Source organism: Eleginops maclovinus, chromosome 20 (assembly GCF_036324505.1).
Source record: "Eleginops maclovinus isolate JMC-PN-2008 ecotype Puerto Natales chromosome 20, JC_Emac_rtc_rv5, whole genome shotgun sequence".
NCBI classification, from domain to species: Eukaryota; Metazoa; Chordata; class Actinopteri; order Perciformes; family Eleginopidae; genus Eleginops; species Eleginops maclovinus.
The window spans coordinates 26,144,219-26,165,818 of NC_086368.1; the positions used below are offsets into that span (position 1 = coordinate 26,144,219).

General features: G+C 39.7%; 1 protein-coding gene across 1 annotated transcript; it reads left to right on the top strand.

Annotated features, from left to right (window-relative positions):
- Window positions 1-424: 424 nt before the first annotated feature.
- mitfa (melanocyte inducing transcription factor a) lies at window positions 425-21,553 on the top strand. Its single transcript, XM_063909792.1, is given in 11 exon segments — window positions 425-468; window positions 3,637-3,886; window positions 17,023-17,235; window positions 17,332-17,427; window positions 17,571-17,679; window positions 18,055-18,138; window positions 18,431-18,487; window positions 18,868-18,943; window positions 19,111-19,258; window positions 19,473-19,817; window positions 19,819-21,553. Coding segments are annotated over 11 exon segments (1,449 nt in total). The 5' UTR covers window positions 425-454; the 3' UTR covers window positions 19,876-21,553.
- Window positions 21,554-21,600: the final 47 nt, after the last annotated feature.

Genomic DNA, 21,600 nt, shown 5'->3' on the forward strand with positions numbered 1-21,600 from the left:
ATTGATATCCAGTTTTATTCTATATCTGTTGGAAAATGTACCTTGAAGCAACTTGACTACAAATCCTTTAAAAAATCCTGTTGTCTTTCTGTCTTTATTTCTTTGGACTGCTCACACTTTTCTCAAAATAGCCAGAGTCCTGCAGACATTCAGTGTTTGGAACATATTAAATATCATCTATAATAACAATTCACCATCAGAGGTGAATGGAAATAGTGTGCAAGCTATCTGCCTCAGTTGCAAAAACACAGAACTGCTCATCCTCCTTCCTTAAACCAGAATGTCCAATTAAACCACAGAGCCAAGACATCTGGGACTCGTCATCGTGTCAACCTGCAAGTGAGACATTATTGTGTCACACCAGGAAGTTCTGACATCCTAAAGTGCTTTAAAAGAACCTAATTCCTCAAACTGCAGCAAACGTGAACTGGGGAGACTTGAATCACTGACTAACATGAAAATAAAAAGGTAAGAATCTTCATTTACCCAATTATTATACAATATGATTACTTCTGTTACTTTTGGATTACCAATGAGTGTTGTGTATTGGACTAATGAGCAAAGCGGGTCTGGTCTAAACTGAACATTTACTTTGTAATAAAGCAGTTTACAAAGGTAACGGTGCTAAAAGTAAAACATGCACTCCACATCTCTTTTCTTATCTCACCGGAAAATACAGAGACTAGCACTCAAATCAGTGATGATTAAGTTACAACAATGAGCTAACAGAATTCAAACTTTAAGTAATTGCCTACAGGACAGTGCAGTTTACCAACAAGACATAGCATCTGCTCCTTTTTATTAACATTGTAAACCTGCTATTATATTATATTATAGTATCCTGATTATATAACCCTATTCCATCTATGACTCCTGATCATTACATTTCCTCATCCTAATACCTGGCAACACATCAGCTGTGTGTCACACATGCACACACATTGTTTTCAATAGTCCGTTTTGCAGAGAATAGGATGTGTGTGCTTTAAACACAATTACCACACCCTTGCTTTTAGTGGGGTCATCTTCATTTTACAAGAAGTGGGAGTGACTTTGCTGTAGACACAATCTCTTCCCGCTCGGAAGCACAACGCTTCGACTTGGTGGCATGACATCAATGACACTATTCGTTGGTCAAGGGGTCGCTGTTTGGTCTGTCATGTCAATAGATGCATAGACTTGTTGTTTAGGTAAAGAATGAGCAGAACATCTTCAACTGTATTCTACTGTCATGTGTAAGTGCGATATGAGTCTGCACATTTGTCATCCCATTCAATTAGGAGAAAATGTGTCATACCCGCAATTTATATTTTGGTTCGGTCAGATGTGTTTTTTCCTCAGAGGGACGTTTTGATTTAAATAAAGCAAAGATATAATAAATTATGTTCAACTACATTGTTTACCACTTATCTATTTGCCAGCCCATAAATCCTCCCGACCCTTTGTGTAAATATACTTATATATTTTGTGTAATCTGCGGTTAAAATAAAGCTATTAAAATAATCTTGTTAAATAAAGTATCAAGTTAACCGTAAATTAACCTACATTGGCAAATATATACCACAGCATAGTCCACTGATGAAATACATGGCATTATTGTATAAACAATGAACTCAAGGTCCACTCTCTGTGCAACACCATCAGACCCTGGTGTCATTTCAGATGATGAAATGTGCAGCACAGAGGACAGGATCAGTTAGCTGTGATCTATACTGTGACTTGTTGTAGTTCATTACGGAGCGAGAGAGTGGCCATAAATATATCAAGGATAAACTTGGTTCATTTGTGGCCTCAATTCAATGCAATCCTTTCAACATTTTGGTACATTTTTTGCCTTCTACCTGAAGCATGAACCTCACATAGAGCAGTGTAGGAACGAGAAACCAGGAAATGAGTTGTTATCTTACCTCTTCCTGTTCCCACTTGTAGAAGTCAATGAATTTTTGCCTGAAATGCCTGACATAAGGTATGTGGGAAAAACAAGATGAAGAGATGTTAACGTTTTCTAACAAGTGACTAAATGAGACTACTCAACATCATCACGACAAACATGAGTCTGCCGTTACCTTCCAGGTGATGAATTCCAATGGAGAAATCCCATTGGAATTTGTCCAGGGACCGCTTGAGATACTAACTTTCAGGTCGGCTTGAAAAAATATGTCATTACTGCATCCCTTTATTGACCAGAAATGAAGTCAATAGCATACTTCAAGTGAGCTTATTGCCAACTTTGCCTTCCAAAGCATTGTTAAGACGTCTCGAAAACTCATCCACTAGCTGAAGTTTAAGTTGACAAGCTTAGTGCAGTAGTGTGTAGCCTGGGAGTTTGCTTCCAAACACATTTATATAACTCATAAACAAGACGCAAGATAATCTTCCTAATCTTAATAAACCATGAACAGATTGTTGTGACGTTAGATATTCTTGGCTAGAAAAAAAATAAAGATCATTGAGTTTCACTTCTTGTTCTGAAGCATCACTATTGGTGTTTAAGCGAAAGCTACAGACCAGGGTTAGATTTGACATGCCAGCCTAATTAGTGCGATTATCGCACAGCTGCACAGGCTGAGAGGATTTGAAGTGGTTTTATCAAAAGGATCATTTTCTGGGGAATGCCTCATCCCGACAGTGTGTGCACTGCCAATTCAATTTCAGTTAGGGATATGCAGGCGCTGTCTAACCGAATGTGCAGCACATTTAAAAAGGGGAACTCAAAGAAGACAGGAGGAGAACAGTTCTAGCATAGCGTTGAGTTTCCTTCTCAGTGTATTATTGCACATGTGTAAAGCCTTGTAAAGATTAGATGCATTTTAGACACAGGTAGTGCCCCAGACCTCACAACAAACCAGTTATTTAAAATCTGTTGCTGCATAATTGCACCATCTTACCTCTCAGGCATTTTCTTGGAGAGCATGGAGGCAGAACCAAATTCAGGCCTAATAATCCTACCAAACAGAATGGCCACTGATGGTGGCCTCATTAACAGCATTAACCAATGCCTTGGATCAGCTAAGGATTTGAGTTTCTTTCCCAATGAAATGGGAGTAATCCGCCTCTAAGTTAATGCAGCTTTAACAAGACATGAAATACTATATATTTATATCATGTCCAACACAAGAATGTGTTACACCAGAGATTTTGGGGGTGAAGTGGCTGGGTGAAAGCCAGTGAACACCAGGGGGCCTCAGCAAGTTCTTGTTTGCTAGTACCTAACAAGCTAGCGCTTCACACAAAACAATTACAAAAACATACCTGAAGACCAAACCACAGCCCAGCTGACAAAATGCATGACTAAGTAAAACTAGCCAGAATGAATAATCATTATCGTTAATGATAATGATTATTTGAATACATCTTGTAAAATTGGAATCACAGACCAAAGCTTTTTTTGGGGTCATGGCATGGATAGGTTTAGAATCCATTGCCCTGTCATCCAAATTCCATCGCCACTTACCGCTTCCCTCTTACTCAATCATCACACTGTATTCCAATTCAATACCAATTACTGCTCGCTGACTTGGGATGGCTCAGAAAGGTGCCACTGGCCTTGCATATCCAACACCAGCATGGTATTTCTCTTGCTCTGTTTAACTCCGCCCCTCCTCTCTTTGCACTTGGGTGGGCTGGGGTCTTCAGTGCTCCCCCGGACCTTCATGGCCTCTACAAGCGCCTCCAGAGTTCCCACCCTCCACCGGCCGTGACGTCACATGTCCGGCTCCGAGACCAGTCGGCATTTGCCTATCGGCAGGGTCATGAGCGTAGGGAGGACCGAGAGAGGAGGAACAGGGACCTTCTGCACCACGGCACCCAACCCACCTGCACGGTCCATGTCACGCCTCCCCAAGGCCTGCCTGCTGTGAGACAGACGCCCATGGAAGTTCTGAAGGTAAGCCCACCAACGCACTGGTATACCTGTATGAGCAGAAGCCGTGATGTGAAGGTTGTCAATTTTCTGTAGGGAAAACGGTGGTGGAAACTCTCTTGAGCAACCTCGATTCCACCTATTCCAAACTAAAGTATACTTATTAACAAATTCAACATCTTCGGTTTCAGAATTTCCTCCATGTGTGTCAGCTCCTGAGACACAAATACAGTTCTCTGAGAGTGGACTGTGTTTAATCCACAGGGGGGATTATCTCTTGACAGAATTCCTGTTTCCAGACATTTGGCATTCAACACATTTAATCCTATTTGCTCCACTACACTGAAACATTTTCATTCATTTCATTCATGGTGTGAACAAATGGACCCTGAAAAAAGTGCATCTGGAGAAACAAGAAAGCTGAAATTTTCCAATATAGACTTAGATATCAGTATTAGATCAGTGAGACGGGTTTAATTAATAAGGTATTTCAAAGGAAGTGGTATGTCAAAAGCCATTTTGGCGTAATTCTGCCAAACATCGCAGATATCCTGGTGATATAACTAAGTCCAATACGTTCTGCAAGATAAGTGTGATGCTCCTGCAGTTGGGAATTGAAGACCTTTTAATGTCATCAGTTGTTGACTTGTTGTTTTGTAAATGTTTAATTGTCAGTGTGTTTATTAAAGCAGAGTAATATAATCCATTTTAGTGCTTGAATCAGTTATTCCAGCATGGAAATCTAATCCTGCAAGTCTCACTTGGCCCGTGTTATTATTTTCACATGTAAAAAATAATATGACTTAATTGTGTTTCCATAAAATATCAGTTTCTGCAGCTTTGAAAAAGGATTTGTGGAAACAATTCAGAGAAACTTATTGTCATACTGTATTATTTCCATAGTGAGCCCAGACAACGATCCCAGTTTCCTGGGCAAATACTTCTTGACAGTTTGAACCTAACCTGTCTGTGGATTATCAAAGACCCCCCCAAAGCCGTGCAGGCAAGGCAAAATTAGCTTAGAAGTACCAGGCAAAGCCGCTGGACCATGAAAGTGAAAACATAAAGCCCAGATGAAGTTGTCCAGAAGGGGAGGGGGGCACCCTTAATTAGCCAGGTTACCTCTGACCCCAGTGAGAATGAAGTGAAAAAACATTTCAGGGATCAAGACAAAGAGAGGCCGAGTTTGATCACAGAGTCGACTCACAACTCAGCAACAAATGCCTATTGAATCTGGGGTTAAGGAAAACACTTTGGCAGCTGCCACTCTTTCTATTTTTAGTGCCTTCTAGTTCGGTTTAGAAAGCTAAATTGCTTCAAGATAGTAATGTATATTGTGAAAGCGGCTTTTGTTGGTATTTCTATAATACTCATATATATCAAATGATGTAAGTGTTGGGTGTCTTTGGTAGCTAACCTCAAGAGAATTATCACATCAACTTGCCACTCTCCTTCAGCATTGAGCTTATTAGCTCATTCTTTGGCTGTCCAACCCACAGCTTTACTGTGTGGTTCACTTTAACTGCTCTAGTAGCATCGTTCACAGTGAAGAAGCTCCATAAACCATCGGTACAGTCCGACTGACCAAGTTATGGACTAGCTGGTGAACTCAGTGGAGTATTTAACAACTTAAGAGACACAAATTACTCTCAGGACTTGGTAGAGACCGATAACAGAGATAAAAGAGGGCGGATTGGACTTACATTCATCAGGTATCCAGCAACTATAGTCTGAATATAGAAAGCAGACATCGTGGTCTATCATTTTAAGCATTGAGTTCGGCATTTTGGCCGGTACCAATATTTGGACGGAACGGTTGAAGCAAGTAAAAATACATTAAAAAATATATCGTTTTGGCGACCAACATGTGATCATTAACTTTCATTAACTGAAAACAAATTAGGGTGAAAGTTTTAAGAAGAAAACACAACTAAAATCCGATGTAGACAACGCCATGCTAGCAACCTCACAAGGTAGCCACACCCTGAAGCAAGCTCTGCTATGTTGTCAGTTTTACTGTATGGGACGATAAGGTTCAGGTTGTATCCAAAAGCACTTCAAACTAGCAATTGAAACCATAAACTACACTTTGCAATGTTTCCGGAAGTAAGGGGAATGGTAAATAAGGTGAAAAGTAGGCTTTCTTCTCATAGACTTGTATACAATCTCACTTCTCACGACCCTTTCGGCGTAATGCAATTTAAAGACACTTGGTTGCATTTCTTCTGGTGGCTCTTTCATCCCTTAAATGAAGTGGTCTTAACATTGTGCCAGTTTCTATGCTTTTAACAGTAGCTTTTATTTCCATACTGACTGGTTTTTACCATTTCTTTTTGTGTTTTGTGTTGTATTCGTCTGCCTGTATTGTTTGTTGTAACACTGTTTTTGTTTTTCTTGGACAGGTCACTCTTGGAAAAGAGATGTTAATCTCAATGAGACTTACCTGGTTAAATAAAGGATATATATACAGTATATATTTCACTCCATAACTGCTAGGTGTGGAAATACGCCACTGTTCAACTATATGTAAAACATTACCAACTTTAAAGTGGTGTTAATTTAATGTTGTGTTCACCACGTGTTTCCATTGACTGAAAGCTTTATTAGGAACTGACTTTAACTAAATGCGCGTTTTACATACGATACCCAATCACAACGAAGACCGGACTCTTGTTCGAGGTTAAGTAAAATCTCTCTTTATACAATAGGAACCTTTTTGTGTTTCCATAATGCATCATAGCTGGAAAAGCGTTCATGCCTGTGGGCTGCAACTGTTCTCCGTGAAGCTGAATTGTGTCAACATCTGTGACTTCTTGATTCATCAGACTGTTATGACTGTAGTAAATCTTCACTAGTGGTCGTGTCCTTAGTACTTGATGGGAAAAAAAACAAACTGTATTCAGACAGTAACTGGCAAAAGATCAAACAAGGGATTCAACTTCATGTGCATGTTTAATTGTGTCTTTATGGGTACTTTTGTAGTAATGTCATTATGAAAAGTAGTAAAGTAAAGGTGAAAAATACTTTTACCTACTACACATGTCATTTCCTGTGGTAATGAGGGAGCTAATGCCTTGTTTGTGAATGTAGTTTGTGTGTATACATAATTAGTCTTCTGACTCTTAAAACTCAAGAGCATAGAATTGATCTATCCTCCAAATTTTCTTCTTGAATTGTGGCTTTGATTTTATCTGGCAAATGGGATCAAAGAGGTGGTATTATACGATGGCCCAAAAAAGCCCTGACTTTTAAAAATCACCAGATTCAACTCCACGTGCAGACATTCGTGGCTTACACTGACCTTTTCCTCAAACTCCAGGCACATTGAGTTGGATAATGCTACATCTTTGTGCTCTTTGATTTTTCAGGGTAGACTGTGAGGTCTTTAACTTAGCTAAGAGAGCCTTTTGTTTGATACACTCATCAGAGTATACCTAGCGCTCTGTTCTCCAGAAGCCATTAGATTCTTTAAGATAAGGCTTTTTTTAAAGTAGGACGTCTGCGGTGTGCTAAAGCTACCACAATCATTTTCCAGCAGTGTGTTTTCTCAGTGTTAAATGAGTGTTTTCTGACTGCACTTTATCTGTAGAATGCGGTAGTGCTTGACTGGGTCGCTTTTGCCATTGGTGCTTGTTGGGAATACACAGAATCTTGTGTCCCTGTGGTACTGTTGTAGCGGGCTAAGCTGATTGAATGGCCCCTCACCCAGCATCATAACGAGGCTGTGTGTTGATGTTGCTGCTAAATTAAGCTCCATTGTTTGTCAGTTAAGCAAGTGCATGTTCGTAATCCCACACAAACTGGACAATATGCCTCATTCTTGGAAGAGGATGTTAAACATACTGTAGCTACAGGGCAACGAGCAGAAGAGACATCTCTTTGTCCCAGGCTCCTCCTCTTGATGGAGTGGCCTGTCTCTGCTGTTGCTGCTATTTGCTATAGAGATTTGTTACTAAGGGCATTAGGCAAAAGAGAAAAATCCATTTCCTCCAGGCAATGGCGGAACTCAGCCTAGTTGTTCAACTAGAAATCTTTCCCATTATCACAGCCCAAATGTCACATCTTGATAAACATCTCATGCAACATACTTGTATTTCCTTCGCCCTTTACTCTACCCTGCTTAACCCCCTTCAGGGACTCACTCGTAAAATGTTAGCAATGAAAAACACTTCCATTAAATTCACCCCAGGTCACTGCTACCAATCTTTAAAAACAACCTTGCTTATAAAGAAGGAAACAAAATAGACCACATCTCTCTTCCGCTTGCATTGATAAGGACAGCAAGGTCACCATAAGTTTTCCTCATCTTTCTCCCCCCACCTCCCGTCTTGAGGAAATCTTTATGTAAGTCTAGGCTATTGACGCTAAACGATTTGAGAGGGCACCAAACTGTCAGGATCTCAGTTGTTGTATTTATAGTTTACTGTTTTATTTGGAAATGTATCTTGTTTTGTAATTTTCCTGTCCTGTCTAGTAGTATTTAGTCTCGTCTTTCTTTGTGTTCTTTGCCGTGTCATTGTTTGCCGTTTCCCCGTGATGTCTTGGATCTCCCTTTTTCAGCCCTCCCTTTTCCACCGGTTTGCCTTTGATTTCATTTGATACGTTTCCTGTGTTCCTAGTTTTGCATTTTGGTTATCAGCTTTTTTATAAATAAACGCTCGCCCTTTGTTACACGTTTGTACGCCTGCCTCCTCTATTGCTTCTGCCCCTGGGTCCTTTCCCCCAATCCTGACACAAACAAACTTCCTTTGTTAGCATAAAGACGAAAATCGTGTGAAATAATATCATGTTAAGTTAACCAGCAAAAGGGATTATCACAGTAGTCATCAAACAGGTTGAGCAATGTAACCTGTGAGAGTTTACCTAGAACCAAAAGGTTATCCTGTTACTATACAAACTATCTAACATTCTGTAATGATAAACTAATTAAGGGTAAAGGGTTAAGTCAGATCCACTGATATTTCTCTAAGCAGCCATAGTAGAAAAAGCACGGGTGTTACTGATAACACTAACGATGGCTCTGTAGTGTTCAAGGGTTCCAATGAGCGACAGAGAGCAAACATACAGGATACCTACAACTTGAAATTAAAGCAACTAAATGGAAAGCCATCTTTAATCTAATTGTTTACTCCTCTGCATTTGCTACTAGGACATCTTTAACTGCATGCTCTTAGAATTGTTCGTGTAAGAGCCAACATGCTTATTTAGCTTTTGTTTATTTAATTCAACATTTGTAATTTCCGGTCATTTTCACATGGGTGTGGGTAAGGTATTTAGGGCACCTGTTGTATGTTTAGGGTTTGTGGAAGAAAAAGAGGGTGAAAGTGCTATGATATTCTCTGTTGACCGTACGCTCCTGCTTTGGTTACTGTTTGTTTTATTTTGTTCATTAAACATTGTTAGACTTTAACTTTAGTACAGGCCTTTATTAAGGAACTTGTCAAAGTGATGAGCCTAGGTTGGTTGCTACAGTCCTTAAGGCAGACCATCTGACACATTTTCAAATGTCAAAGTGCTACAGAAAGATAACAGTGAAGCAGTTGTTATTGAGTAAACCCTTACAACTCGAGTAACATTAGTGGATCTAGACAGCATAAGAACTCAGTACCATGTCTTATGAATATGTTGCTCTTTAGTTTGGTTCCTCATGTCGAGCTGTATTCTTAAACGTTCTACAGGAAACCTAGATATTGCAAAAACTGTGTTGGCGACTTTGGTGAATGGCTGTCTATCATCTGCATAGACCTTGATTGTCTAGTTATCGGTGGTGATTTGAAAAAAACACACACACACACACACACACACACACACACACACACACACACACACACACACACACACACACACACACACACACACACACACACACACACACACACACACACACACACACACACACACACACACACACACACACACACACACACACACACACACACACACACACACACACACACACACACACACACACACACACACACACACACAGTATATCACTGACAACAACCAGTAACCGATTAATTAAGGCTTAACTGGCACCGACTGTCAAGTCGAGGATCTGGAAGAAATGATCACTTTTAAACATTACGGAAACTCTTATTCAACATGTTATGTATGAGAGAGACTTGTGAATAATTTCTTTTTTGAAATAGGAGTTCAAGTAACTCCTTATCTGACATCGTTTCCCAAAAATAACAATAATTACTCTGTCTCATTCGCTACTGTAGACAGCAAAGACACATTTTTTTATCCATCCACTTTAATCCAGTTAAATAACCCTGACACAATTTGATCCTATCAACCATTTAACCTTTGAGGAAATCGTGCATCATCTGAAATCCTCTTCTTATTGCTAGAATTAACTGATTGGTGTCAGATATGACAAGCATACAACTCAGTATTGACCCTACAGGCCCTTATCAAACCTTCCATTTTTAGGTCAAATAGATCAGAAGCCTTGTGGCCCAGGGCTACTATTTTGATATTTGCAGTAGGGAGTTTGCCAACAACCCAACCCAACCCAACCCGACCCAACCCAGCACAGCACAGCACAGCACAGCATAGCACAGCACAGCACAGCACAGCACAGCATAGCACAGCACAGCACAGCACAGCACTGCTCTTTTCAGGGCCTTTAATGTCATGCACATAAACACACAAAGTGGAGAAGTTTCAATTTGAGTATTTTTAGATCTAAACGCTGCATTCTACACAGTTGACCACAAAATCCTTCTAGAGAGACCAAATTACTTAGAGGGACTTTTTTGACATTCGGGGTTCCCCAAAGCTATATTCCGGGGCCTCCGAGTGATAGGAGGTGCCATTATTTGCTCCAATTGAAAGAAAAGAACAAAGAAAAACGTTTTTAAACCCAAAGTGCGATTTAAAGTCACCACTCACCACGAAATGCTGAAATTATAAAGAATCAAACCCCTACTTTTACACATCCACATAATCTACCCGCTATCGCCATTAAACGTAAAAGTTAATTAAAAGTGAATCAAAAAGTAAAGGACTTGTGTGTCAGCAAGTTTTAGAAAAAGTTGCGTCCATGCGTTCCTCTTCAGGAAGGTAACTACTATGATAGGTTTTTTACAATTCACAAACCTGCTTGTTAGGGTCGGGGTTAGGCTCGGGGTTAGGCTCGGGGTTAGGGTTGGGGTTAGGGTCGGGGTTAGGGTCGGGGTTAGGGTAAACTATGGGTGACAGTATTAAAACCTCAAAACTTCCTGTTCCTATTATGAAAACGTTTTATCTAAATCTTCAATTCCTAATGCTTGGACATTATTCAGCATAACTCCAGCAAGTTCAGTTTATCCCATGTTATGTTTTCCTCTGAATGCATGAATCAAAAGAACAACGTGTGAATGAGGGGAAGCTGGCGTACAGGTCAAGGTTTTTATCTTTTGTGGTTGTAAAGCCAAGAAGCTCAGCACCACATTTTAACTGAGTGCTTGATTCAGGACGAAAACAGGGCTTAGTTCTATAATGAAATAACTTTGAATGTTTTAAAATAATATTAAATATTTACTAAAGTACACAATGCCACACAAAGTGGACTCACGTTTTTACATCATCCCAACTGATTAAATGATACAAAGTTATCAGTGTAATCCTGACCCCCAAACCCTAACCCTAACCAATTGGGGTTGCTTTTATCTCTACACATATAGTTGCCAGGCCTCTTAAGGTTACTCTCGCAAAATTGACTATTTATCCATAATTTTCCTCAATAACTAAAGTATGTAAATGTGCTGTTATGGTAATAACCTCAATGAGCCTCTGAAGACCCGATGGCACCAAGAGTAGGGAAAAGTTCATTTTTGACAAATCAATTTTCACCAGTGGTAATCCAGTCTGTATTTCAGCTACAATGTTCTCTACCAATGACGTGTCTCGATCTTTGTAGTGTTTAAAGTACATTTTCTAATTAATCTAATTAACTTTACACGCTTTAAACTTCCTTATTCATTGAATGACATGATCTCTCGATGAACATATTTGCTAATCATCAGTTTATATTAAAATCTTGGCAATTACAGATGCCGATGAATGCAATGTGAATAATCACTGGGGATATTTGTCTTACATGTTCATATTATGCTAATTGGCCATTTCACAAAACAAACACTCTCTTTTCAGGAGGAGTTGCTGAAGTTTTTGCCACTTCAAAGAAACTCATGTGAACCAGCTTGCTGTGTGAATTATTATTGACTGTATTTTTGTGATGAAATCGGACATGGAGTGGGAGGGCTTGGGAACCTTTTGTTTCACAGTGTAACTGACCTCATTACAATCTATTCAAGCTACCACATTTTGAACATGAATGGTGCACTCAATGACAGGCTGATTGAGATCGGATAGGAAGAGACTAGTTGATTTATGAATTAACAGTTAACCCATTGTCATTCGACATGTCTTCTAGCTCAACTGTCACCCCACCATGTATATCAAAGGGTTAGGGTTAAATTAGAGAAGGTGAAAAGAATATTCAGTCAAGGGCTGTACAGTACAGATTCGAGGAACTTATACTTGAGTATTTTAATTTTCCTCATCTTTATGCTTTCATTCATATACCTGACAGATTTAGATGCTGTTCAAAGATTCACACATTAAAGCTTTAGCTCACACTTAATGTTGAGCATTCTTCTTTTTACAAAATCTCCCGAAGCGTGGCTGGTTACCAAAGCAGAAAGAAACTCGCTGATTGATATGAATGGGTCCGTTTCTTTTCGGGGGTCAAGGAGTGATGACTATCTCTTAAAATGTTACTGGTCCTCAAGGCATCTAAAACATAGACCCATGTGCTCTCCTTTAGGAAGGTAATAAACCTCTGTCTCACAAAGAGTCTATGAATAATGTGAAAGCTTGGTTTGCTGTAGGGATGAATGAAATACATTCCTTGTTGATAGTTCCTTCAAAACCCAAAGGTTTGGCTGAAGGAAAAATGCCACAGTGCAGAGGGGAGACAAAGGAACACTCTACTATGAGTTTACAAAGAATGCTTTCTCTGTTTTATCGCAAAAGGCTCGGTCCAGCCAGAGGGCACTTTCCCTGTGTTTGTGTTCACCTCTCCAGCTCCAAATGAGTTTCCATGAATCCACAGAAAGACGCAATGTAGTGTTCCGGCGGCCTTACACGAGACACGAAAGATGACGTTTTCATTAATTAGCCCCACAAAGGATAGTGGTTCATCACATGTGAGAAGACACTCACTCCCTCGAATCAAAGTTTGATGTGCACGTTCATCGTTGTATTGACTTTTTCTACTGGGTTGTCTTTGCTTGTGACAGTTTCACATCATCATCGGTGTAAATAAGGGAAATTAATGCTTTACTCTGAAAGAAATGTTAATGTTTTTACAGTTGGGAACTTTAATGATACACACTTCCGGGGCATACTCAACAGTGAATTGAATCATTGGGCGTGACGTCGATGTTATCCCTCTGTCGAGCATAAGTCACAGGCTAAAAAGTACAAACATTGTGTTGGTGGCACAAAAGCATCAAACAAAGTATCCAGTGTTGCTTTGAGACTTGAAACAAATGAGACATTATGAATCAAATGCCCTACATAAACATTCGAAATAAACAGAGATGATATGGTGTTGATTGCTATTAAATGCAAGTTGTATTCAAGAGTTATTTAAGTTCAGTACAGTCCGTACATCTTATCAGATTCCCATCATCTTAGACTTGTGTGTGGTCTCTGTGCTGCTGTACAACCTTAGATGAACTCAGAATTGGCCTTTGGATTAGCAGTTTTTAAATGTGTGCGAAACAAAAGAAATTGCCGTTTGATGTCAAATAATGCGCCATTGATCGAAAAGTTGAACCACGGTTTATTCATTCTGTCTAAAATCAACATAAACCAACTCGCCAACTGGAAGTCCAAAGTTGAAATTAAACAATTGGTTTGCTTGGTTAACTAATCTTGTCAAGAACTTTAAACACAATGCAATAGGACTCAAATGCATGACCCCAGGAGACAGAGTTAAAGTATTAAAAAATACTTTATTTCCAAAAATGCAAAAACAAGAACTCAAGACACTCACCTGGAGGATTAATAAACAAAATGCTGGTATGCTGGTTACTGACCCACAGACAGGACAAGACGAACTGGCACAAGACAGGGGGAGACAGGACTATTTAAACATGAGGTAACAGGGAACAGGTGGAAACAATCAGGGGCGGGGCTGACGCTGACGAGGGCAGTGACAGGGAGTCAAGAGACCTGGAACGAGACACAGAAGGTGAGTACCAAAATAAAACAGGAAGTGGGAGACAAGACAAAAATGACTAAACAAAACATAAAACATGACCAACCATAGACCTGGGGCATGATGACCCAAACCAGAAACTTGACAAGACTAACATTTTTGACAAGACACAACAAATCTAAATGAATACCCACTGTAATGCTGATTTTACTACCACACAATGGGTTCAACAACTCTGTGTTCTCTGTGTTCTTGAGCTGCTTTCACATGATCAACGGTATAACCTCTCTGCCATTGTTTTCCTATCGGGGGAGTGAAACTGCTACGCTAAAAGTTTAAATGATTCCTTCTGACCTCTTTTGACCTCGATTGCCGCTGACCTTAAAAAGCGTGACCAGTGAGATACCAGCTGTATGTTACGAAACCAGAAGAGACTAAATGCAAGCAGGGGAGGAAACCACAGAAACAGAACCACCTAGCTGCATTCACCCTTGCAAAGCCCTGTGTGATACCTCATGGCGAGCAGAGAGAACATTTCATTTTCAAAGGCGGTTTTTAGTGGTACATCACAAATGCCAACTAAATCCATTTCCAATAAGGAGCTATGATCTATAAAGGGTTATTGTGGCAGCGGGGTGTCGTTAGGGTGCCGGCTGCTGGAGTGGTAGGAGTGGCTCAGCCAGAGGCCAGACAGCTGATCAGAATCAGGTAATGAGGGGCGGATTAAAATCATGGTCGTAACCTGGTTCTGGTCTTTTTTGCAGTAGACGGGGGCCTGAGTGAGGACTGTTTCCCCTCGCCCGCAGGATGAGAGCCACTAACCGCCAGTACCATTGTTAAAGTACTGTTCCGGAATAAATGTTTTATTTTGTTTCAAAGTACCGAGTGGTCCTTCCATCATTGGGAACGTAGGTGTGAGCCCGAACGCTCACAGTTGCATTTTGGAAGCAAGGCAAGGCAATATGGGGTAAAGTTTACCAGGAAACTCAACAGATAATAATAACTTTTCCATTTGGCCCTTTGATTCTGAGTGGCCCTTTATGCAAAGACACATGGAGCTATTATTGAATGCCGAATGTCCTCTTCTCTTTTCCTAGTACCATTACACTCCACTTCACATTGCACCATCCAACTTGTATATGCTTCCAAGCTGGCTTTATTTAAAGTGATTACTTGCGAACAAAGTAGGTCCTGTTTTTGCATAATCGATTCTGTTCTATGATAGAAATGGATCTGATTTCTTGCTTGTCATTGAGCATACTAAACTGCTTGTGAAAGGGAACCATCTTAGAGTCCAACACGTTTCCAATGGTGCTACTTTACGGTTCCACCATGTTTTAGTAGACTACACATTTTTAAGAGTCATCCCTACACTCTTTGGACCCCTGTCATTGATGTTTGGCCCCATGATCGACTGGTTCACAGAAAATAAAGCAAAAACTCAATTTTATTGCCGTTCTCTTAAAACCAGAATGGATTTTGATTGCTTTTTATTGCAGAAAGATCGGTACAATGCTGGACAAAAGCTTATCAAAACACACAATTGCAATACTTGAACATTAACCCTGAAATTGAAGCGGTTCACCTTCTTTACCCTGCAAAAATGACTGCATAACAAATGTGACGGTTAGAAGTAATTAACATCGAGTCCCAAAAAAGTCATAATAAATTAATAATTTCGTATGTCTAGATTGATGTGGAACAATGGCGTCAATTGTGCTCCTGTTGCTCAGAACAAATAATGTTTTATACTAGATGAGCACAACTAAAGATTAAACGTTAGATTGCCTTAAGCTAGCTTCGAGTCGCAGGCTGCTGGTAAATAAGTAAAAAGACTCCTTTGTGAACCGAAGGTGGTGACGTCAAAAGGGCTCTATAAAGACATAAATTCATAGCTAAACTGGAACAACACTGTAGTGGGAGGATGAGTCTTGGTGTCCTCCTTCATTTCTTAACTTGTATAACGGATGAGCCGTTAACCCTGGATAAATTAAGCAGGACAAGTGACTTCTCTCAGATTTGCACAGACTAGCTCACTGTCAACAGTACAGGCTAACAAGCTAGCAAGATAAAGGGATTATATACTGCATGTGAATTTATTTTTTATCGATTACTACTTAAAGAAACATGTTGGAAATGCTTGAATACAGCCACTATCAGGTGAGATTTATTTTGTCTTGAAGTTTATTTTTAAAAATCAACATTGGACACATTGACTGAAGCAGAGCCAGCAGATAAAGCTAACATTTGATCAATTCTTTGTGGTCGTTATAGTATTTATTTTCACAGCATGTTCTGTAAAAGTCATTATCCCTGTCCAACTGTTCTATCTAACATTTCAGAACAGTTGAAGCTAACGAAAGCTTAATCGTCTATGTATTGTTTCATGTTTCTGAGTTGTTGAGGAGCTGCACACAGTTTTATCTGGTCATAGATCCTGTGACTCAACTGCATTGCTCCACAGTGTCCTCTCTGTTTCTGTCATGGTCTAGAAATAAAATCGGCCATTGGCAGCATGACTGATGCTGTCAAACTAATCTGCACTGCTATATTTGATTGTAGGGCAGAGAGACGTTTGGTTTAAACACATTGACACAATATTCTGATACAAAAAATAGGGACTACCATCAGGACCTTTGATCTACATATTGAATAACTTCAACACAGTACAACTTCACTCATTGTGGTTACTTTGTGAGATAAGCCAAAGATTTTATAATAAAGGCATCAAGTATGACAATAACTCTAAAATTCCACTAGATTTACAAGTTTGATTTATTCGAATTTAGTCTTTTCATCGTGTCTGTATGCCTACTTTAAACGACCTATTTTGAAAAACATTTCTGATGCTTTTTTTCTGATATTTAATCTCTTGTTTTCCTATCCTCAAAAGAATCCAAAAGTTACTTTTTTTTTTTGTTCTACATCTTGCTCATGTTAGGTGCAGTCCCACTTGGATAATCCCACCAAGTACCACATCCAGCAGGCCCAGAGGCAGCAGGTGAGGCAGTATCTGTCCACCACACTGGGTGGTAAAACCGGCGGCCAGTGCCCCAGCCAGCCCCCCGAGCACGGCATGCCACCCGGGCCCGGCAGCAGCGCCCCCAACAGTCCCATGGCCCTGCTCACCCTCAGCTCCAACTGTGAGAAAGAGGTACGACTGCTCATTAATTAACACTTTTTAATGCATTACATTTAGATATCTTTCTAAACAGTACAGTGATTATTGAATGTGCTTTGTTCCATACAGATGGATGATGTCATTGATGATATTATTAGCTTGGAGTCAAGCTACAATGAAGAGGTTCTTGGACTTATGGATCCAGGAATGCAAATGAACAATCAGGTAATGTTTCAAGAAAAATAACAATGGTAAAGGGATGCATCTGGCGTCTCTGTAGTACTGTTGATACTTTTGAATTGAAAAATACATACAAAGGTTTTCCTTTCATGCATGCATTATAATGCCGTTTCTTTCATATTCTAAAGCTCCCTTTGTCAGGAAACCTTCTCGATGTGTACGGCAATCAAGGGCTTCCACTCCCCGGACTCGCCATCAGCAACTCCTGTCCATCTAACATTAAGAGGGAATACTCAGGTAAATGACTGAGACACATCTTTCTGTCTTAATTCTTTTGACAGCACATTTACCTTGTTAAGAGATCACTTCACTTGAATTTTATTTGCGTGTTGTGTACAAACAAATGTAGTTCAACTTGAATTGTCTCTCAGGAAATATAACCTTGCTTAATCTTATTGTGTGATCCGATTTGAGTGTTATTTTTGTTGAAGATCTGATACTGTATTATATATTGTCAATTATTTGTATTCGTTAATTAATCCTTACCAAGGGTTGTATCCACACATTTCAGATTTACAAAGTTAAAGCATGACTTTAGATCAATGTCCATATTGTGTGCAATTTGGAAATATACTACTAAGTCGTACATTTTTTTCCAAATAATTACCCAAGCTCCTGGCATGAAGCAAGTACTGGACAAGTCTGACACCTGTGGCATGTATGAAAACTATCAGAGGCAAGAGGGCTTCCCAGTAGGTAAGGGGAGCGAAATGAAGCATGTGAAATAAAATGATGACGTGAACTGATATTCTGTTTTCAGTTTGACGTTCAGAAATTGTGTTTTGTGTATGACTAAATCGATACAAATCAGCTCTGCAGATAATACACCTGATTTGTATTTGTTATCCAGCATAGCATCTAATGTTCTAGTTGATAACGTAACAGATTTACTCTCCATGGTCTGAAACACTGACATGTGATCACTGATTGAATTAAACAATGATGTTTGGTCAGAGCTCTAACATCCATACTTCTCTTCGCTTCACAGAGGCTGAAGTCCGTGCTCTTGCCAAAGAGAGACAGAAAAAAGACAACCACAACTTGAGTGAGTCGATCGGAATAGAATCATCCACATCTTCAAATAAATATCTTAATTATTTTCTAAATATTTACTAGGGACCAGGCATTTTGAATACTTTAATGCTATGAAAAATGATCGTACATTTTATTTTCACAATTATTATAATTATTTAATATAATTAATTACATTTTTCAAATAAAATAACTGAAATAAAAAATATATCATTTGAAATTGTATTTTTTCTACAGGCTTAGATTTTATTTACAAATGTGTTATAATAATTTTTTAAAAACAGGGGACAAAGAAAGAATTGATGTTTATTAATATAAATGTTATGACTAGTAAAGAAACTTTCAAAGACGTCTTTACTAAAGCTCCTCTGTATTCTTTTTGAAAAACTGTAGTTGAGCGAAGACGGAGGTTCAACATCAACGACCGCATCAAAGAACTGGGAACCTTGATACCCAAGTCAAATGATCCGTAAGTATTTTTTGTATGTCTATTTGTCTATTCATAAACCTTATTTTTAACATGTTTCTAAACTTTGATGGCTTAAATGCTTAAAGTGGCCGTAAAGAGTCCTGTGCTGTTTTGGTCAGCCGGTCAGCTGACTCTGACTGTAGACCTTTGTCTCCTGTATACCCCAGAGACATGCGCTGGAATAAGGGCACCATTCTCAAAGCATCAGTGGACTATATCAGGAGGCTACAGCGGGAGCAGCAGAGAGCCAAAGAGGTGGAGTGCCGACAGAGGAAGCTGGAGCATGCAAACCGCCATCTGTTGCTTCGTATACAGGTAGGCCAACCATCTTTCGGGAAAAACACTAAGGAACCTATTGCCAGGGAGGGCCGCTAACTCAGTTATACAAAGATGGTTGACATGGTAAACATTATTATGAGACTGTATCTTTCAAGACACAGGGTATATAGCACTATACCCTATACTATACTAGTGCTTATAGCACTAACGGAGTTTTAAACTTAATTCATTATGTTTTATTTATCTCTAGGAGTTGGAGATCCAGGCCCGTGCTCATGGTCTTACAGTGGTTCCATCCCCATCCGTCTGCACATCGGATTTGATGGGCCGATCCATTAAACAGGAACCCGTCCTCGGCGAGTGCCCCGCCGATCTCTACCAGCACAGCTCGGCTCCTGACATGTCCCCTCCCACCACACTGGACCTCAACAATGGCACCATTACATTCGACCATATTCCTGCAGATTCCGGGGACTCCGGCCCCTATGGATCCTCCCGGACCTGTAAAATAAAGGACTTGGTAAGGGACACCCTATCGCCAATGTCCCCGAGTGATCCCCTGCTGTCCTCAATGTCCCCAGATGGCTCCAACAACGGGAAGCAGCATCCACAGTTCCTCCTCTAGTATGGAGGAGAAGGATCATGGCTGTTAGCATACCAAGACTTTCAATCCATGGCATCCCATCAATGAGGCACTCAGCTAACGTGACTTTAAGGTACCCTCGTAACTGTGGATCAATTCTAATATAAACTCTATTTTTGCGTTGTTTCCATGTTGTTCTTACTTTGGACTCCCTTTTTGCTGAACTCCATTGTTCTGTTTGTCGATGTTTCCCTTCCTTGGTTGTACGCTGTATTTTTACATTGTTCTTGATGCTGTATAGATGGATAGTTGGCAAATATACAAGGTGACAAATGTGAAGACAATCGAGGTTAGACTGGTCAACCTAATGAAGTTTAAACTAGGGTGTTCATATTGGTCATGCATACACTGTATTGAACTGTCCATGACAAAAGAGATACCATACATATGTGAAAATGTCTTGAGTTCAGTGTAATGCAAACTCCTTGTAGTATATTATATTTCTTTATAGTATTTTAGCCCTGTGTTCTTTATGAATTCTAAAGTTTACCCCATGAAAAGGATTGGTTTTTATCAGATATTTTATTAATATCACAATTTATTTATGTCATTCTTTCCTTTAATTCAGTGAGAACTTTTTTGACATACACGTGCTTTGGGGATTTCTCTAACGAAACTCTTTAGTTTATAATTGCACACAAACACGTTGTTTATCTTCTTCATTCTATATTATTTTATAGACATTTTAAATGATTAATATAAGACAATAACATAGTGGTCTGACAATATTTGGTAAACTGTGGCTCAGGCTACAAATGTTAATAAAGAAATGAAAGGAATAAAATGTCTACAAATGATAAAAACACTAGTGCCGATTTTCCACCAACCTGGAGCTGGAGCTGGAGCCCATAAAGATCTGGTTTTTCGTGTGTATCCACTGCAGCATCCACGGCTTTAAGCGCCGAAAAACCGGATCTTTCTGGCCCCACTCGGCTGCCCGGCGAGATCCAAGAACCAAATATGTCACGCTTACTTCGAAGGGGGAGGCGAGATTAACCTGAGCAATCACAGTTCATGGCGAGTACAGCGAGTACAAATTGTAACAAGCAGTATCGCTGAGCAAAGTGACCACAACGCGACCACACACACTTATAAAACACACACTTCATAAAGTCCCACAGAGGGGACATTTGCATTCGGCATTTGACCCATCCTACTGTTAGGAGCAGTGGGCTGCCGTACGTAAGGCGCACTTGGAGCAGCGTAGAGAACGGTGCCTTGCTCAGGGACACCTTGGTAGCACTTGGTCTTTCGACGACCTTCTGGTTCCCAAGCAAAGTCCCTACGGACGTCACCACAGAAAATCACTATATACATTATAACCTTAAGAAGTTGTGACATGATACATCATACTTCCTTATTATGAATCCAGTATTTGTGGGCAGTTGGGGAAAACCTCTGCGACACATTTTTGTTAATGTTTGTTATCTCTTTTATGTTGTAAATAATTAAAGCATTTACAAAGCTAATATGTTGTAGTATATTGCCAACATGTTGTGTTTCCTTTCTTGACGCATTCATGTTTGCCCATGAATATTTATATCATTTTTTTGGGGGGGGGCAGCATGCAGTATACAGTATGAGACTGTGCAGATAAAACAATTCAAACTGTACACGTTGTAAGTTGTGTCACTTAAACTTTGCTTTTAAATATTGTAAATTATTATTAAAATGTATTCTTAAAGAACTATACGATGTTGTTCTTCTCTGTTCTTTTCATTCGCTTTGAGTCAAG